The sequence below is a fragment of the Scyliorhinus torazame genome, chromosome 2, assembly GCF_047496885.1.
Source record: "Scyliorhinus torazame isolate Kashiwa2021f chromosome 2, sScyTor2.1, whole genome shotgun sequence".
Lineage (NCBI taxonomy): Eukaryota > Metazoa > Chordata > Chondrichthyes > Carcharhiniformes > Scyliorhinidae > Scyliorhinus > Scyliorhinus torazame.
Window position 1 is genome coordinate 339,837,850 of NC_092708.1, and position 20,516 is coordinate 339,858,365.

The following is a 20,516-nucleotide window of genomic DNA, read 5'->3' on the forward strand; positions in this document are numbered from 1 at the left end:
GAGTTTGGGGACTTCTCGGGCTATAAGCTCAATGTAGGGAAGAGCGAGCTCTTTGTGGTGCATCCGGGGGATCAGGGAAGAGGGATAGACGAACTACCGCTGAGGAGGGCGGATAGGAGCTTTCGATACTAGGGGATCCAGGTAGCTAGGAGCTGGGGGGCCCTGCACAAACTTAACTTGACGAGGCTGGTGGAGCAGATGGAGGAGGACTTTAAACGGTGGGACATGTTGCCGCTCTCGCTGGCGGGCAGGGTACAGTCGATTAAAATGGTGGTCCTTCCGAGGTTTCTTTTGGTATTTCAATGCCTTCCAATTGTGATCACCAAGGCCTTTTTTAAGAGGGTAGGCAGGAGCATTATGAGCTTTGTGTGGGCGAGTAAGACCCCGAGGATAAGGAGGGGGTTCCTGGAACGAAGTAGGGATAGAGGAGGGCTGGCGTTGCCGAATCTGGGTGGCTACTATTGGGCAGCCAACGTGGCGATGATCCGTAAGTAGGTGATGGAGGGAGAGGGGGCGGCATGGAAGAGGTTGGAGATGGCGTCCTGCAAAGGAACGAGCCTGGGGGCGCTGGTGACGACACCGCTGCCGCTCTCGCCGACAAGGTATACCACGAGCCCGGTGGTGGCGGCAACGCTAAAGATCTGGGGGCAGTGGAGACGCCACAGGGGTGCGATGGGAGCCTCGGTGTGGTCCCCGATCAGAGACAACCATCGGTTTGTCCCGGGAAGGATGGACGGGGGTTTTCAGAGCTGGCATAGGGCAGGGATTAAAAGAAAGGGGGACCTGTTCATTGATGGGCCGTTTGCGAGCTTAGGGGCGCTGGAGGAGAAGTTTGGGCTACCCCCGGGAAACGCTTTCAGGTACATGCAGGTAAGGGCGTGTGTGAGGCGGCAGGTGAGGGAATTCCCGCTGCTCCCGGCACAGTGGATTCAAGACAGGGTGATTTTGGGCGTATGGGTCGGAGAGGGCAAGGTGTCGGCGATATACCAGGAGATGAAAGAAGAGGGGGAGGCTTTGGTAGAGGAGCTGAAGGGTAAATGGGAAGAGGAGCTGGGGGAGGAGATTGAGGAGGGGCTGTGGGCTGATGCCCTAAGTAGGGTTAATTCCTCTTCCTCGTGTGCCAGGCTCAGCCTGATACAGTTTAAGGTAGTTCACAGAGCGCACATGACGGGGGCAAAGCGGAGTAGGTTCTTTGGGGTGGAGGACAGATGTGGGAGGTACTCAGGAAGCCCGGCGAACCATGTCCATATGTTTTGGTCATGCCCGGCACTGGAGGGGTTCTGGAGGGGAGTTGCGAGAACAGTATCTAAGGTGGTGAAAGTTCGGGTCAAGCCAAGCTGGGGGCTAGCACTATTTGGAGTAGCGGACGAGCCGGGAGTGCAGGAGGCGAAAGAGGCCGGTATTCTGGCCTTTGCATCCCTCGTAGCCCGGCGAAGGATCTTGCTAATGTGGAAGGGTGCGAAGCACCCCAGCGAGGAAGCCTGGATAAATGATATGGCAGGATTTATCAAGTTGGAGAGAATAAAGTTTGCCTTGAGAGGGTCTGCGCAGGGGTTCTACAGGCGGTGGCAACCGTTCCTAGACTATCTCGTGGAGCTTTAGATGAAGGTCGGACAGCAGCAACCCGGGGGGGGGATATCTTTCTGGGGGGAGGGGGGAGGGAGGAGGGAGGGGGAAGGTTTTTTTTTCTGGGGGGCATTTGAGCAAGAAACTACATGAATGATCCGGAAAACTGAAATGTACGGGAGGAATCCAATGTACAAAGTTCTGTATCATAATGACTTGCCAAGTTCATGTCTTGCTACGCGAACTTTCTTTCTTTTGTGTTACGGAGGTGGGGGGGGGGGGGGGGGGGTTTGTTTGTAAGGTTGAAAATTGTGTTAAAAAAAATTCTTAATAAATATATATATATATTTTTTTTTTTTTTAAAAGGCATCTTGACAAATACATGGGATAGCAAAAAGAAAATCCTGGAAAATCTCAGCAGGTTTGGCAGCATCTGTAAGGAGAGAAAAGAGCTAACGGTTTGAGTCCAGATGACCCTTTGTCAAAGCTTTTAAATTAAGATTACGTAGTAGAGAATTTTAATCCTTTCGAAATTTGTTTACCTAACCAATTGGAAAAATCTTCCAAAACAAAATAAATCATTAGCACACCCTTTGGAAGAATCAACTTCTGTGCAAGAAATCTTATTTGAAATTAATCTCCATTTGTACTGTACTTTCACCAGCAATTCGGTTTGTTTGCTTCTACATGGTCTTACAGCTGACCTACAAGTTGGTTCTAGAAAAGTATTAGAAAAGAGGAAACACCTGGCACAAGCAACCAAGGGCCCTATTCCCAGGCAGGTAGAACTAACTATTCAATTAAGCTGATACCATAAAACAGCTTATTACAGATGCTAGACTGCAATTTATTATAAACAAGTTCAATCACCAGATTGAACAAGATTGAAAATGTAAATTCTTCTTTTTGAAATCAGACAGGAGAGGGGAGTGGGTAAAGAGAGAGGGGAGTGGGTAAATTATTTGCACACAGTATTTATCTTTGACACAGCATTAATGGTAATCTGTTTACTAATTGCACTTGGAGCAAAAGAAAAGCCTGCAATGCATAAAGTCTCTCAACTTGGGATCATATTCAATTGGTACCCAAGAATAATGCTGCCTTTGGATACATATTGTTGCTCTTTTTAATGAGTGGAATACTATCCCACCAGCATCATCAAAAAGAAAAAGGAGGCATTTATCAGGGCTAAAAGGCTGGGAACAGACGAAGCCCGTGTGGAATATAAGGAAAGTAGGAAAGAACTTAAGCAAGGAGTCAGGAGGGCTAGAAGGGGTCACGAAAAGTCACTGGCAAATAGGGTTAAGGAAAATCAAAAGGCTTTTTAAAACGTACATAAAAAGCAAGAGGGTAGCCAGGGAACTGGTTGGCCCACTGAAGGATAGGCAAGGGAATCGATGTGTGGAGCCAGAGGAAATGGGCGAGGTACTAAAAGAATACTTTGTATCAGTATTCACCAAAGAGAAGGAATTGGTAGGTGTTGAGTCTGGAGAAGGGTGTGTAGATAGCCTGGGTCACATTGAGATCCCAAAAGACGAGGTGTTGGGCGTCTTGAAAAATATTAAGGTAGATAAGTCCCCAGTGCTTGATGGGATCTATCCCAGAATACTGAAGGAGGCTAGAGAGGAAATTGCTGAGGCCTTGACAGAAATCTTTGGATCCTCACTCTCTTCAGGTGATGTCTCAGAGGACTGGAGAATAGCCAATGTTGTTCCTCTGTTTAAGAAGGGTAGCAAGGATAATCCAGGGAACTACAGGCCAGTGAGCCTTACGTCAGTGGTAGGGAAATTACTGGAGAGAATTCTTCGAGACAGGATCTACTCCCATTTGGAAGCAAATGGATGTATTAGTGAGAGGCAGCATGGTTTTGTGAAGGGGAGCTCGTGTCTCACTAACTTGATAAGAGTTTTTCGAAGAGGTCACAAAGATGATTGATGCAGGTAAAGCAGTGGATGTTGTCTATATGGACTTCAATAAGGCCTTTGACAAGGTCCCTCATGGCAGACTAGTACAAAAGGTGAAGTCACACGGGAGCTGGCAAGGTGGATACAGAACTGGCTAGGTCATAGAAAGCATTGAGTAGCAATGGAAGGATGCTTTTCTAATTGGAGGTCTGTGACTAGTGGTGTTCCGCAGGGATCAGTGCTGGGACCTTTGCTATTTGTAGTATATATAAATGATTTGGAGGAAAATGTAACTGGTCTGATTAGTAAGTTTGCAGACGACACAAAGGTTGGTGGAATTGCGGATAGCGATGAGGACTGTCAGAGGATACAGCAGGATTTAGATTGTTTGGAGACTTGGGCGGAGAGATGGCAGATGGAGTTTAATCCAGACAAATGTGAGGTAACGCATTTTGGAAGGTCTAATGCAGGTAGGGAATATACAGTGAATGGTAGAACCCTCAAGAGTATTGAAAGTCAGAGAGATCTAGGTGTACAGGTCCACAGGTCACTGAAAGGGGCAACACAGGTGGAGAAGGTAGTCAAGAAGGCATATGGCATGCTTGCCTTCATTGGCCGGGGCATTGAGTATAAGAATTGGCAAGTCATGTTGCAGCTGTATAGAACCTTAGTTAGGCCACACTTGAAGAATCGCGTTCAATTCTGGTCGCCACACTACCAGAAAGATGTGGAGGCTTTAGAGAGGGTGCAGCAGAGATTTACCAGAATGGTGCCTGGTATGGAGGGCATTAGCTATGAGGAGCGGTTGAATAAACTCGGTTTGTTCTCACTGGAACGACGGAGGTTGAGGGGCGACCTGATAAGAGGTCTACAAAATTATGAGGGGCATAGACAGAGTGGATAGTCAGAGGCTTTTCCCCAGGGTAGAGGGGTCAATTACTAGGGGACATAGGTTTAAGGTGCGAGGGGCAAGGTTTAGAGTAGATGTACGAGGCAAGTTTTTTTACACAGAGGGTAGTGGGTGCCTGTAACTCGCTACCGGAGGAGGTGGTAGAAGCAGGGACGATAGTGACATTTAAGGGGCATCTTGACAAATACATGAATAGGATGGAATAGAGGGATACGGACCCAGGAAGTGTAGAAGATTGTAGTTTAGTCGGGCAGCATGGTCGGCACGGGCTTGGAGGGCCTGTTCCTGTGATGTACTTTTCTTTGTTCTTTGTTCTATCACCAATAATGTTGCCAAAGTAACTAAATATGGCAGTTATTAATGATAATATTGCTTTTCAGAGTCGCCAAGTATCAAATGATACCACCACAAGGCTTTACCGGATATCGATCAAAGACCAACCAACCAGTTAGTCAGTTCAAGTTCAAAGATAGTTTTTATTTACACACAAGGATTACTTCGACATGCAACATAAAACACTACAAGTTAAACTACACCTAACAACTACAATAACAACTATACTTAACCTCAGGCCAACCGGCTCTTTGCAGATGAACAAGGCCTTTGTTCGGATCTTGCGTGACTGGGTAGAAGAAGTGGCTTCGTTTCCTCTGGGCTCATCCGTCTGGTAGCGATTGTTGGTCTTGAACTTGTCTTCTGGTCGTAATGCTACACTTGGTTTTAGATGTAGGCTGGGGCCAAGAGAGACCGAACACATGGCTGTGTCTCTTTTTATCCCTCTGGGATTTTCGCTCTTAGGGGCGGTCCTTAGCTTTGGACCCAATAATTCGACAGGCTTCAATCACTGCCTTCAATTTTGGCCAATAAAGGGGCGGGTGCCTTGATGGCTGGGTGTGTCCTGAGCGGTCATTGACTTTGGCTGCTGGGCTTTCTTAGCAAAGGGACTGGCGCCGGTTAGTCTGCATCTGTATCGGTTACCCGAGTACAGTCCTTTTGTTCTGGGGAAATGGGCCATTAGAATGCAAACGAGCAGGGGTTTTGATCGCATCTAGCTATCTGGGTTGCAAATACACACACAAGCTCTGAGTGTGTCTGAGTCCTGGGTTGACCATGGTCCTTTGCAGGTGGCCATCTGAGATGGCTACATCCCGTCCTCTTGATCCTGAATGCGAAGCGTGGTGGATAGCACTGTTAATCCCTCATCCGTCCTTGGTGTGCCGGTTACCCTGGGTCAAGGACAGGTTCTACACTACTCTGTCCTATGTTTTGGAGCATTTACCTAAGTTTTATTGACACATCATACATTCATAATCTCCAAGGGGTCACTATAAAACATTCAACTGTTACACACTTAACTTATTTGCACAAGGGAATATCTAACTATCACTATCTAAGCTACTCTCATGCAGCTGGCAAATATAAAAAGGAACTTATGTACAATACAAAATTTTTAAACCAACGGCAGCATCACATTTCTACTTAACTTATCAACGTTACAGAGGTATACAATCTTTATTTTTATCGGTGGCTACATTGTTTGTTCGGTTGGGTGAATTCCGAAGAAGGGGCCTCGGAATGTATATATCGGGGAGCGAGAGGCTCTTTTTCGCCATTTACGGAGTCTACGTGTCTGGATGACACTGCAGATTATCGCTATCACCAGAAGGGCCTCTCCTGTGTAGGAAAGGGAAACCATTTAACAATGTTTTCGCACCAAGTGTTTCGCATCAGTGTTTATTTCTATATGTGGTGCGGTGTCCGGGCTAGGGGTATCATGTTGTGTGGTCATGTTCGGGGCTGGTGTGGTGTGGGGTACAGAGGCTTGTAACGAGCGCAGTTGTTGGAGTCCAGCGATGATCACAACGTAGGTCGTCAGTCCTCTCTTCATTCTTGTCTTCTGTTCTTCATTCTTCGTATATTCCTGGGGGTGCAAGCATATCTGTTATTATCGTTGGTTAACATCTCGTTTTGTTTGTCTTTCTTTCCTTAACTTCAATTACCCATTAGAATCGCACCATGTGTGACTCCTTCATTTTTTTTTTTTTGATTACCATTTTGGAGAGACAAGAAATGCAATTTTTAAAGTACAGAGATTCTCGCAGCTTGTGGTCGATGCTTGGAGTGGGCAGCCAATTTCACCGTCCAGTCTTTTCTTTACTACAACCATTGATGATTGATGCTCATTCTTAACTAGCCAAATTTTAGGGCGGCCGGTTTTATAAAGTATCTTCGTCCCAGGGTCCAGAGGTAGTTCGCGTATAGCAGCAATGTGGCAACCAAGTGTGTCAAACGTGTAAATAGCAGGTGGGGAACGACCAGATGAGTGTACAGACTATGGCAAAGGGCATTCTTTAAACCACAATAAGAGCAGAGAAGGGAAAACTAAGACCTGCCAAAGACAGTGAAAAGTGTAAAGAACCATTCCAGAGTACTCCAAGTGACGGGAACATGAGGTGCGTGTGGGCTGCGGCAGGGCAAGAATGGGTGGGATTCCCGGGTAGGGCGGTGATCAGTGCCGTTGCTCCACTACCCGAGCTTAGCTGACCGGATGCATTTGGGGTCCTCAGGCAGGGCGGAGATTAGTGCTGTTATTCCACTACCTGGGTGACTGAAACGAGCGGAAAGAATTTGTAACACATGTGAGATCCAACAATTGTTCCTTTAACGGCCATTGGTCAGTAAATGGCGTCGGAAGAGTAACTATGACTATATCAAGAAATTGGGTGTAGGACCGACATTAGTTAAAACCATGTAGCAATAAGAAAGAAAGGAGGAAATAAAAGGCGGGCAGGCTCCATCAGTAAATAGGACACCGTAAATCTCATGCGGTTCCTTTTTCTCATCATCTGGACACCTCAGGGTTCTGTATCGAAAAGCATTGTAAAAGGGTTACTGTAATGGGAGTCAGACACGGAATCGTCACCATCTACCCGGTTGCCAGACTCGTGTCTGCCGTTTTTGTGCCGTGGCCTCATGGGCCGTCGTGGAATCCGAATAGTCGTGTCTTACCAATCTACAAGAGTTGTCGCGGTGCCAAAAAGGGGTTCGCTTGTCGTGAGGGGCGGTGGCAGTGAAAGGCAAATTACTGTTATCGGACGGTGGCGGTGGCTCTGGCTGTGGAAGGGGGTATTGGGGGCCAAACATGTCCTGGTCGTGGTTCCAGGGGCTGGAGTGACTGGGGCCGGGGAAGTTGTACCAGTGGTCAATGATCGTGGTCAACTCAGGAAGGCTGGCGCTATCGTCTGAATCAAGCTCAAGGTGGAAAGTCGTACTTGTGGGCGGAGACAAGGTCGGGTCTGTGGGCATTGACATGCTGTCAAGGCTGGGGGAGGGTTGGACTAGGTTGCCGGTGGGCGGGGCGGAATTGTCTGCTATTGCCAGGGAGATGTGGTGGGAGTGGCTTCATTGGGTTCGATAGACTTTGAGCTGGTTGATGTGGAACCAACCAGTTTTACCATTGGGGTATGTTATCTTGTACACAGAGGGGCTCACTTTGTCCGAAATGGAGTAGGGTCCTGCAAATTTAGGGGAGAGGAATGAACTGGGATTGTACAGGGAAACTATCACTGAAACTATCACTTGCTGACCAATTGTATACGCTACGGGGTGGACTGTTTAATCAAAGCAGGCCTTACTCTGCTTTTTCCTAGTGCCTAGTCGGACAGCTACAGCGAGCTGTGCTGCTTTAATATTGTCAGTGACTTGCTGGACTGCTTTCTCATGGGTGAGGGCGGTGACTGTGGGGCTTGCCAAATTGAGACTTAATAAATATTCAGTTCCTTTCATGGGCCATCCGGTCATGAGAGAGTGGGGTGTGAAACCTGTGGAACTGGATACTGTGTTCCTAATAAACATAAGGGTTAATGGGAGGGCTGTGTCCCATGTGGTGTTATGCTGTTGCACCATTTTTCTAATGGTCGCTTTCAAGGTGCGATTCATTCGTTCAACAATGCCTCTGGATTGGGTATGATACACGATGTGAAATTTTTGCTTGATTTCAAAAATAGTTAGGACATTTTGCATGACTCTGCCGGTGAAATGGGAACCTTTTCTGACTCAATGATGCGGGGAAGATCCCAGCGTGTAAATATCTGTTGGGTCAAAATCTTAGCTGTGGCTTTCGCTGTGTTCGTTCGGGAGGGAAATGCTTCTACTCATTTTGTAAAGGTGTCGATTACTGCTAATAGATAAACCATCAGTGTGTCCTTGAATTTGTCGTAGGGGGGTGGGAAGTTACCGTCTAAAACCTGCTTAAGAGTGTCGTCTGCCTTTTGGCCTGGGCTAATTCTTCGATATTGGTCTGTGAAACCTGGTCTGCGTGTAGCGGTTCACTTTCGGAGGGTTGCCAAAAGTGACCATGGTGTGATCCTGACTTAGCCAAGGCATCTGCATTTACGTTACCGGGTGGGGAGGAACGATGATGGCTTCGCACTTTGATTATGCCATATGTGCGGTCTTTTGCTGTCTTAAGGATGTGCTTCAACAAATGGGGCTGAGGGTAGGGGTTTACCATCAGTGGATACGAATCCTCGAGATTCCCACAGGTGCAGGAATTCTGTCAAACTACTGCAGACATATAAACTGTCCGAATGTATGTCCGTTGGGGTCGGAAAGGAATCTGGGTGCTACACTACATATGCTAAAGCTGCTAATTCAGCTGCTTGTGATCCTAGGTGGCCGGGCAATTTTAAAGATATTTCCTCTAATGCGCGTCCCTGTGCGTCTTCCACATAAATTCCACAACCACTTATTCTTTTTCCATTTTCTATGGTGGAGGAACCGTCTACATAAATCTTGTCCGTGGTCTGGGGATTCGGTGTTCTGATGCCTGCTCATGTGTGTAGTGACTTCGGAATAAAGGGTCCTGTGTAGTGTTTGGCTGCAATGATCTGGCACTCTTGTGGGGTTCCTGCATACTGAAGGTTGTCTGCTAAAAATGTGTGGGTCTTTGTAGGTTTAACTGTAATGTCCCTTCCTTGTAACAACAGTGTCCAGCGAGCTGCTCTAATCTGGCTGACTGAACCGTCCTTTAACCTACCATCTAACAATAGCTGCGTTGGGGTGTGCTCAGTTAAAGTCGTTACTGGGTTAAGGCCTGTGATATGTGCGAAATACTGCACTGCCGAAAAGACTGCGAGCAAGTGCCGTTCGCAGGCTGAAAATCCTTGCTCTACGGGATCCAAAATTCGTGAGGCATAGGCTACTGGTCCTAATCGGTCATGTCTTTCCTGTAGGAGTACTGCTGATAGGGTTCTGTCGGTGGTTGCTACTTCTATGGCGTAGGGAGAGTGTGGGTCTGGAACTTGCAAAGCGGGGGCTGTGCCTAGGACACGTTTTAATTCATCAATGGCGTCAGTGTGCTGAGGAAGCCATTACCATGGGGCATTCTCTTTTAGGAGCTCTGAGAGTGGGGCTGCTTTTGTGGCAAAACCATCTATATGGTTCCTACAATATCCAACTAATCCTAAGAATGACCGGAGTGCAGTGACATTGTGGGGCAGGGGCAATTTAACTATTGACTCAATTCCTTTGTGTTCAATCTCTCTCTTCCCGTCTTGGTGATTTGATCGATACGGGCCTAACACTTGTGATTTCTTTCATTTTTCCTCAATTGGATTTCTAATGCAAAGTTTTGTGGGTTCTCTGAGTGACAAAATCACTGCTAGGTCGAGTCCCGGCGGATGTCGCCAATAATGTTGCCAATCGACACCGGAGACGCCAATAATGTTGCTCTTTTTTATGAGTGGAATACAATCCCACCAGCGTCACCAATAATGTTGCCAAATTAATTAAATATGGCAGTTATTAATGATAATATTGCTTTTCAGAGTCAGCAGGTATCAAATGATACCACCACAAGGCTTTACCGGATTTCGATCAAAGATCAAACAACCAGTTAGTCAGTTCAAGTTCAAAGATAGTTTATTTACACACAAGGATTACTTTGACATGCAACATAAAACACTACAAGTTAAACTACACCTAACAACTACAATAACAACTATACTTAACTTCAGGGCAACCGGCTCTTTGCAGATGAACAAGGCCTTTGTTCGGATCTTGCGTGGCTGGGTAGAAGTGGCTTCGTTTCTGCTGAGCTCATCCGTCTGGTAGCGATCGTTGGTCTTGAACTTGTCTTCTAGTCGTAATGCTACACTTGGTTTTAGGCATAGGCCGGGACCAAGAGAGACCGAACACATGGCTGTGTCTCTTTTTATCCCTCTGGGACTTTGCGCTCTTTGGGGTGGTCCTTAGTTTTGGACCCAATAATTCGACAGGCTTCGATCACTGCCTTCGATTTTGGCCAATAAAGGGGCGGGTGCCTTGATGGCTGGGCATGTCCTGAGCGGTCATTGATCTTGGCTGTTTGGGCTTTCTTAGCAAAGGGAGTGGCGCCGGTTAGTCTGCATCTGTATCGGTTACCCGAGTACAGTCCTTTTACTCTGGGGAAATGGGCCATTAGAATGCAAACGAGCGGGGGTTTTGATCGCATCTAGCTATCTGGGTTGCAAATAGACACACTCAGAGCTTGTGTGTGTGAGTCCTGGGTTGACCATAATTCCCATGGTCCTTTGCAGGTGGCCATCTGAGATGGCTACATATATACAGAATCAATATTCATATTGATCAACATGAGCAAACAACTCATCATTTATATTACAGCACCATAGAAATGCAGCTGTTTAGATAATAGCAGCTCCCATTTTGCATACCTGGTTGACTGCATCCATCACATAAATACTCGTCTTATTCCAGCTCAGCACCCATCCATCGTGTAGGAAGCACTCCAACAGCCCAAGATTTCTCTCATATGGCTGACTACTACCTTTGCTTTCAGTTGCCGAATTTGCTCGAGATAACAGTTCAAATGGCTTCACTCCACTAGCAAATACGTTTTTTAAAAGGAGTGTTGACTGAACAACCCCTTGTACATCGGATTTCCACAGACGAAGTCCAGGTCTTGAAGCATATAAATTCACATCTGTCTGTTTACAGAGGCCTGGTATGAAACAGGCACCAAATCTGCCAGCGCTAGAGAAATGGGAAATTAAAGCTATTTCAGGCCATTGTTTTCATGAGGGTATAAAATTAGATCTATATAAAATATTATATTTTTCTGATATGCAAAACAAATTTTTAATGATACTCAGTTTGCACCTTAGGAAGAAATGTGACATTCTATATCAATAAGTAAATGGATTGTTCTCAGCCATAGACATAATGAGGGAAAAAAAATGACCTACACATTTCTATACAATTAGTAGCTGGAGCGTGAAGATCTCAAATTATTTGAAATTAACTCCGAAAACTTTCAATCGGCAATAAAATAATTTAGGCACTGAGCTAGAAGTTCACAATTTTTATACGTGGGATACAGTGGATGAATGGGACGGAATGGATTGCTCTACAGAGAACTGGCTTGGCCTCGGTGGGCCATTGTCCTTCTATGCCACAATGACTGCGACCCGAGATCCGGATATGATCACAACCATGGAAGTGTTGGGAAGTCTAAGTGAGCCATGTTATGATTTTGATTACTCAGACGCCAGAATTTTTTTAACTTGATGCACTGCATTAAACTGGAATTATTTAAAATGTTAGTGTGCTTACTTTTTTCTTGGTTGGGTTCCAACTTGCTTGATAATGTTCTGCTCAGTATAAACAAGAACAGAGCGTAGGCAAGTTGAAACTAGCAGAACCTTTTGAGTATAGTCCAACTGTACTATAGGAGATGACTCTTCTAATATCACACTGGGACTACAAACACCCTGTAAGTAAACAGGACACAACAGATAAATATACAGATTAAAAACCACATCCCAATTCAAACTGTTAAATTAACATATTTCAACTTTTACGGTCAGCGTCTGACTTTTAGTATTGAAGAATAGGGAGATATCCTCAAAAGGCTATTGCAGATGCTTATAAAATAATGGATTTGGTCTTTACATGCGAGAGAATGCCAACATTTCACCATACATTAAGAATAGATGCTAAAAATGAGAAAAACATTTGAAAAGGGAAATAAAATTGAATGCGCAAGGTCCTATAGTTACTTTCAGTAACTAAAACAATGAGTCCTAGAATTGAGAAATTAAATTGTAAGATTCCTCTGAATAAGCTTATCCGTTGCCAGATCTATTTCTTGATAATAGGCCATGCATGTATTTGCACATTTGTAGCTAAAACAGGATGAGTGATGCATAGTTGACAGTGAGAAAAACAGAACAGCTGTGCCGTGCAGGGTGGGGATCTAATGGTCAAAATCAACATGAACCATCCGCAAGGTAGTTTGATGTCAAGTTATACTGCCAAGTATCAAATAAAACAAATCCGTGGGGGATCAGATTTATATTGGCACCTGCAATTCCAATGTTAGATGCAGCTATTTCAAAGATCTTGTTTCCACCAATGCCATGCCAAAAGGCCTCCTTTAATAAAAATCTCGAATACAAAAGTAGAAACATGTACATGCTGTGAAATTTATTGCCGCTTATACAAAACATTCTCCCAACCTCTTCTTCACGGTCGCTGCATCAATCAACCTGTTGTAATAAGTTACTATTGCAACCATTAACAATTTCAATATCAAAATATTCAACTGGTTTTTGGTGAGCCTATTCCATAGATCCATACAGCTCTGCATCAAAATAATACTTCTCAGCCAGGGGATAAAACAACAGTTGCAGCTTCACTGGATTAAAAGTATGCAGTCAAGTTTGCATAGGGGCATAAATAAACTATTCCATTCCTCAATGTCGCTCTACAATTCTAGTCGATCATGGCTGATATGTATCTTTTTAAAATAAATTTTTATGGGATCTGGGCATCGCTGGCTAGACCAGCACTTATTGCCCATCCCTAATTGCCCTCGAGATGGTGGTGTGAGTGGCCTTCTTGAACCACTGCAGTAGGTCCTGTGGTATAAGTACGCCCACAGTGCTGTTAGGGATGGAGTTCCAATATTTCGACCCAGCAACAGTAAAGGAATGGTGATATATTTCCAAGTTAGGATGGGGAGTGGCTTGGAGGGAAACTTCCAGTTGCTGATGTTCCCACATGTCTGCTGCCTTTGAGTCCTTCTAGATGGAAGTGGTAGTGGATTTGGAAGGTGCTGCAAAGGAGCCTCAAACTCTATATCCCTTACTTAACAAAAATTCATTAGTCTTGAAAAATCCTTACTTAACAAAAATCTATCAGTCTTGAAAATTTCAAGTGACCCAGCTTTTGTTTCCTCTTCCAAGTCCCAAAAGACGCGCTTGTTAGGTGATTTGGACATTCTGAATTCTCCCTCAGGCGCTGGAGTGTGGTGACTAGGGGATTTTCACAGTAACGTCATGGCAGTGTTAATGTAAGCCTACTTGTGACACTAATAAAGGTTATTATTATTTCAGGCCCATGGTCGTGGTGGAGTGTGGCAGGGAGTACGAGTTCCCTGATTTCCACTACCCTTGGTGTGTAAAACATGCTACCTGATTTCACTTCTAAGCAGCCTAGCCCCAGCTTTAACATTATGCTCCCTTATTCTCAATTCCTCTGTCAGAGGAAATAATTTCCCTGCATCTATCCTACTGAATCTCAGCATTTAAACACTTCAATTAAACAGGCACTCAATCTGCTAAACTCAAGGCTGAACAAGCCAAATTTATGCAACCTGTCCTCAATTTAATTCTACTAGTTTCCATCATTCTGGTGAATATGTATGCCCCGATGCAAACTTGACTGCACCCCAAGCTCAATGTATCTTTGCCACGGTTAAGAACCTAAAATTTAACACATTATAGCAATTAATCGCTTAAAGTTGTAATTGCATTCCTGAAAAGTGCGACATTAAATGCAACAGCTTTAAGCAACTCAGTTCTCCCATTACAATTAATGCAAAAGCTGTAGTTCTCACCAATAAAAACATTCTACTCAAGTTGAAATAATGTGCATTCCTAAATTCCTACATCTGTAAATGAAATTAAAACAAATTTAAAGTAAAAGAAATATGCTCACTCTATCTACTTACCTCAGACGTTCCTGCTCGCCATCCCTCCCGCTGCCCGCCCATCCCAGGCTGTGAGCAAGGGCTCAGAAGAGGGCTGGCAAGCAGGGATTTGGTGGCTAGCGTGAGGCCAGGTCAGTGGCAAGCAGAAGACTGTCAGGGAGAAGAGGCTGCTCCAAAATGGCATTGATCAGGTTACACAAAGCTAAGTCAAGCCTGACACAAAATGACATTAGATTGGAAAGCGCGTCTACATGCCCCACTGTATCCAAAATGTTGAAGAACTTAAAAAGGGGAAACTCAGGACTTACTGTACTTCTGATGGGATTCGACCAAGGCCTTGCATATCCAGACTTCTGGGCAGCACGGTAGGATAATGGTTAGCACAGTTGCTTCACAGCTCCAGAGTCCCAGGTTCGATTCCCGGCTTGGGTCACTGTCAGTGCGGAGTCTGCACGTTCTCCCAGTGTGCGTGGGTTTCCTCCGGGTGCTCTGGTTTCCTCCCACAGTCCAAAGATGTGCAGGTCAGGTGGATTGACCTTTCTAAATTAGTGTCCAAAAAGGTTGGGCGGGGTTATTGGGTTATGGGGATAGGGTGGATGTGTGGGCTTGGGTAGGGTTCCCTTTCCAAGGGCCGGTGCAGACTCGACGGGCTAAATGGTCTCCTTCTGCACTGTAAATTCTATGATTCTGAAGATAAAGGCTAACATTCCACTGACCTTCATTTTCTATTGCACCTGTACAGTAACTTTCAATGAAGGCAATAATGATACCAAAATCCTTTGCCCAACTACAGCTTTTGCCTGATGACATTAAAGAAGAAAAACTGATTTTTCTCAGATTCAATGGATGAACTCACTCACATTTCCCCCACAATGAACTCCATTTGCCACAGATTTACCCATTTGCTCAATCCATGGCTCTTTGTAATCGGCTGATCTGGTCAACTTACTGACCCTTCCAAGATGGTGTCATCTGTAACTTATTCCCTCAAATCATCAATTATGGTTAAAAATTACATTCCAGTACAGATCATTGGAGACACCATTAATCACACAGTCAGATATATCCTTCGAGATCCTTACCATGTTGCCAAATTACTCCGGTTGGAAATTGTGCGTGACGGAAGTGGGCTGTTCATCATTAGTGCCCCTAATATTGTCATTAAACATTTTAGTGATTCATTTGTCACCATCTGACAATTCAAATACGAGTAACAATCTCAACTTTGCCAGTCCATTAATAATCGCTGCCAACCGCCTTCAATAGTAGCCAACTACCAGCATTTGTCATGCGCGAATCTGACACAAACGTGTCTTTTATACGCACCAACAGTACCACTGTTTTGCAAGTTATTTTTTAAATCTAACCGAACAAAAGGGTAGCCTCTTTTCAAAACAATGTTATCTCAAATATGATTATAGATGAACAAATATACAGTAAATGCAACTATCAGCTAGCCTATCCGACCACAACTTATTTTACACTTCATTACCTGATCCAAGTCGACAGCAGCATACACTACTTTGCCCTGATCATCCCCAGAGAACAGTTTCATTCCATTGGTGCTCCATGTTAGCGCTGTAATGTTACTTTTGTGTATACCCACATCAAAACGACGCAACTGTGGAGCAAGAATTACATCATAAGAGCCAAGAAAAATGGTAAAATCTCCATCATGGAACGGTAATAGTTTTGTCAATACCCAAAAACTAGATTGCTATAACGTGGAACACATGGAAATCTCAGTTTACCTGTTTGTTTCTGCCAGGCAATGGGGAAACCAGCTGGAAAAGCACCACTCTTCCTGAAGATGTCCCAACAGCAACAAGATCATCAAAACAGGCCAACAATTTCACCACTCTAATAATATCCGTTTTACCCTTAATGAGAGAGAAAATGCTTTTAACAAGTGACTAGGTCACAAAGTTTTTTGAAGCATATATAAAGCTGCATTTTGAAGATATATTTGGATACACCAATTAAAAATACCAGAACCTCAGAAGAACATGACTAATCATTATTATCAATCATTTGTGTCTAATGTTAATGTCAAAGTATTAGAGTTGATACACTAATATCTAACGCACTGCATCACCTGGTCTCAAGAAACAGTTTCATTCACACAATTACAGCAGCAGGCTAATGCTCAAACATACCTCCAGATTATATTTTGTCATCTTGTTCAGCCGTCTGCAGTAGAGATAAAGCATACCAATATTACTGCCCACTGCAATATAGTCCTCATTGGCATCAAGTGCTGTGAGATGCACAAATACATTTCGAAATCCTTTTTGTACTTTTGCTGGGATAGCATTAAGTAGGTAATATAATGGATTGAACTCCTTAAATGTTGTGAAGTGCACATCTAATGCCATGGCATCAATACGACGGTCTATATTGAAAAAAAGAAACAAAGGGAAATTGTAATTAGAAATGCTCATCACCAGGCAAACAGGTGACACACAAATCCACTTACATCAGACGAGTTTATATTGGACAGTCAAAGTTCAGACAAGGGCACTGTTGATTGGTCAATTATCTCGAATTTCACATCCAAACTCAGGAAATAAATATTTATCTACAAATGATGGAAGTTACCTACTCTTTAATTAGCTGCTTAAATAGCTACCTTACTATGGAACATCTTGGAACTTGCACAAAAAAGTGTCAATAGTGGGATCTTAAATGATGCAAAAGGCCTACAGACTGTAGCTATAATGTGACAAACATGATACAGCTGCAACTGAAACCTGGTATGTTATTGTAGAGAACCTTGCACCAGCAAGAAAATGCAAGTCATAACAGACATATTGGGCAGTCACATATAAAACATGAACTGAATGATGAGATTGTTAGAAGTAGCTTATAGCAACATACAAATTGCAATAAAACAAAATCACCATGGAATAAATGGCTACAGTAAACTATCAGTAGAAAAGGTTACAGTTCGATCAACACAAAGGTAAGTCAAATTTTCTTGAGGTGTCAGCACCTGCTGTTGGCAGGGGTCATTCCACTGCTTCAATGAAAAAGAACAGGCCAGAATTTGGATCATTTTCCTATGTGCTTATTCAGGCTGGAAGTAGCAACAGGATACAAGATAAACCAAGGCAATGCTCAAAATGTAAATCAGACTGAGCAATGACCAACAGCTCCCCAAGGTTTGGATAGCCAATCACAGGAATAATCTGGAGTCAGAGCTCCAATTGCTCCCATAACACACCTTTTATATTACAGGCCCTTTTCTACTTCATATGTGGGAATTCCCATCTTTTTCAAACTCCAGAAAAATTATTTTTCTTTTCTAGGAATTGAGCATCGCTGGCTAGGCCAACATTTGTTGCCCATCCCTAATTGAGGTGGTGGTGAGCAGGTTAAGTGGTGTAGGTACACCCACTGTGCTGTTAGGAAGGGAGTGCCAGATTTTGACCAAGCAACAGTGAAGGAACGGTGACATAGTTCCAAGTCAGGTTGGTGTGTGGCTTGCAAATGATTCTGTTCCCATGTAGCTGCTTCCTTGAACTTTCTCGGTGGAACATATCCTGGGTTTAGAGGGAACTGTCGAAGGAGCCCTAACGAGTTGCTGCAGTGCATCTTGTAGTTGGTACACACTGCTGCCACTGTGCACAGGCAGTGGAGGCGGTGAATGTTTAATGTGGTGGACAGGGTGCTATTCAACAGGACTGCTCGATCGGTGAGCTGGCATGGGCCTGATGGATTGAATGCCCTCTTCCTGGAACATAAGGATTTGATGACTTCTAGTACCGACAAGCCCATTTTCAATAATCAAGATCAGTTCCCTGGTTTCAATAATACTTAGAGGACTGCTTTGTCCTGGATGGTGTCAAAGAGTGTGCAGAGTATTTGCAACACAAGCAAGTTACACGCTTGACCTGCTCTTGTCGCTGCAGTACTTATATACTTGCCTTGTCAGTGGGTGTAGATAATGAACACATCAAACTTGCAGACCACAAAGTCCAATTTTGCCATCCATAGTTAATTAACTGGAATTTCACAGGAGCACCTGTAGGAGTGTTAAAAGTCGGCATTGGATGGAGATCATTAGCTTGGGCCTTTGCTCCTGATATCTACTCAATGACTCAAGACTCCATTTTAACTTCAAGACAGGAATGCAATAAGGGTAGTGTTCAGCTGGTTTGGGAGCAGAAACATGGAGGTTCACCCAGCCTCAGATGGTAGGAAGCAGTCCCCGGCTACTAGAATTTAGGTGGCAGACGGTTTATCTTGCTGGGCCCCTCCTAACACTGGTTGCTGTCCCTGGTGAGCTTGGCCATGTCCCTTTCTAAAAATACCAAATCTACCACACTCCCCTTTCAGCAGGGCACTCAGCTCACTAGTATTTTTTTTCCACTCGAATTGTTTACAATACTCTAGCTGGAGCCTAACCGACATATTGTAAAAGATTCAGTACAACTTTCTTGCTTTTGCACTCTATTTATAAAGCCAAAGATCCAGTATGCCTTTTGAATTTGCCCTGCACCTTCAATGGTGCACATACATCGGCACAACTTTGCTCTTAAACTCCCTTTAAAATTGTACCATTTAGTTTACACTGCCTGTTTATTCCTCAAATCAAAATGAATCACTTCACACCTGTGTGTTAAAATTCTATCTGCCATGAGTCTGCCTATTTTCACCTCCTGGTGTCAGTTACTCCCCACATTTTTTATTAACCACATTGAGTTTTATGTCATATGCAGAACTTTGAAATTATGCCTTTTAAAATAATGACCTGTTAAATCACCTCTGAAATCTAACTGCTCACGCTGCTTTCTGACCCTTGCCAATTTTGCAAGCACACGACCACTGCCCCTTTAATCCGATTGACTTCAGTTTTGTGAAGCCATACATTATGCGGTAATTTTGTCACCGACTTTTGAAAATTAAAGTTCTCAACCTCAAAATCCACCCCCTCTGTAATTTCAGCAAAAAACTTAATCAAATTCTTGCTGCCATTTATTAGTGAATATTTTTCCAAATGCCAATTAATTATGACCTGGATTATTGACTCAAAAGTTTCTCCATCATAACATAAGACTGACTGGTTTGTAGTCTTCGGTTAGCCTTTATTTGAGCATTTGTAACCTTTGCAATCCAGCCCTCAAACACCACTTTGAACAAACTGCCAACAGGCTTCAGTACAGTTTACACGTTACAAATGACCACCTAAGTGAGATACTCCAAGGCACCCAGTATCCGTGGGTTCATCAGAAGGGCAAGGAAGAAAGTTAGTACGTTGACTTCTATTAAAAGCATTACTTTTGTATAAAATCGAGCATCTGTTAAGCACAACCTAATTTGATGCTACAAATCTTCTAAATAAGTAATGATTTAGAAAGCTTTTCCCTTGAAAAGCACATTTACTCCTCTCCAAATCAACTCATGAAATGTTTATGGAGAGACTGTTATTTAGAACCATCAACAAAATTTACCTCAACATTATCCATATATCATTCACTAACAAGAGGGTGTTACTCTACTGATGTTGAGATTGGATGTTGACTTTCAATTTAAATGCTAATAAGGCAAATCACTGAAATTCATACATTGTTACTCTCCATTTCAAAATAATAAGATGTAATGATCATCAGCACTGCTGCTAGATATGAAAAGTGTTACACCACATAATTCTAGAATGATTACAACACAAAAGGAGGCCATTCAACCCATCATGTCCATGCCAGACTGATCTGTTTTTTGCAAGGACACTATTCACGACGCCCTATGCTGCTCTTGTTTGGCCTTTGTTCTGCACTGTAACCAATCATTATTTGTTGATGTACCATTTGTCAATGTACTCTTGTCAATTATTCTTTTGTCTACTATGCACGATGCACGTACTGTGTACGTTCCCTTGGCCGCCGAAAAATACTTTTCACAGTACTTCGGTACATGTGACAATAAATATCAATCAAATGTTACTCAGCTAATCCAACTCACTGCAGTTATTTTCACTTCAGATAATTAGCCAATTCCTTTTGAAAGTGATAACTGAATCGATTTCCCCCACACTCTAAGTAGATTCAACATCCTGACCACTCGATGCATTAAAATATTTTTCTCCATGTTGTTTCTGTTACCATTCACCTTAAATTACTGTCGTCTTGATCCTCCTGCCAATGGG

General features: G+C 43.7%; 1 protein-coding gene across 2 annotated transcripts in view; it reads right to left on the bottom strand.

The window, feature by feature from the left end:
- Positions 1-20,516, bottom strand: part of tecpr2 (tectonin beta-propeller repeat containing 2) — a 123,034-nt gene that overhangs the window by 97,716 nt on the left and 4,802 nt on the right. For both annotated transcript variants that reach the window (XM_072490436.1, XM_072490437.1), the window contains exons 2-6: positions 16,528-16,763; positions 16,123-16,251; positions 15,864-15,992; positions 11,992-12,149; positions 11,094-11,412 (exon numbers count right to left, since the gene is read on the bottom strand). In XM_072490436.1, the coding sequence (XP_072346537.1) occupies positions 11,094-11,412; positions 11,992-12,149; positions 15,864-15,992; positions 16,123-16,251; positions 16,528-16,746 (954 nt within the window). In that variant the 5' untranslated portion in view covers positions 16,747-16,763. The remainder of the gene's footprint in view (positions 1-11,093; positions 11,413-11,991; positions 12,150-15,863; positions 15,993-16,122; positions 16,252-16,527; positions 16,764-20,516) is intronic.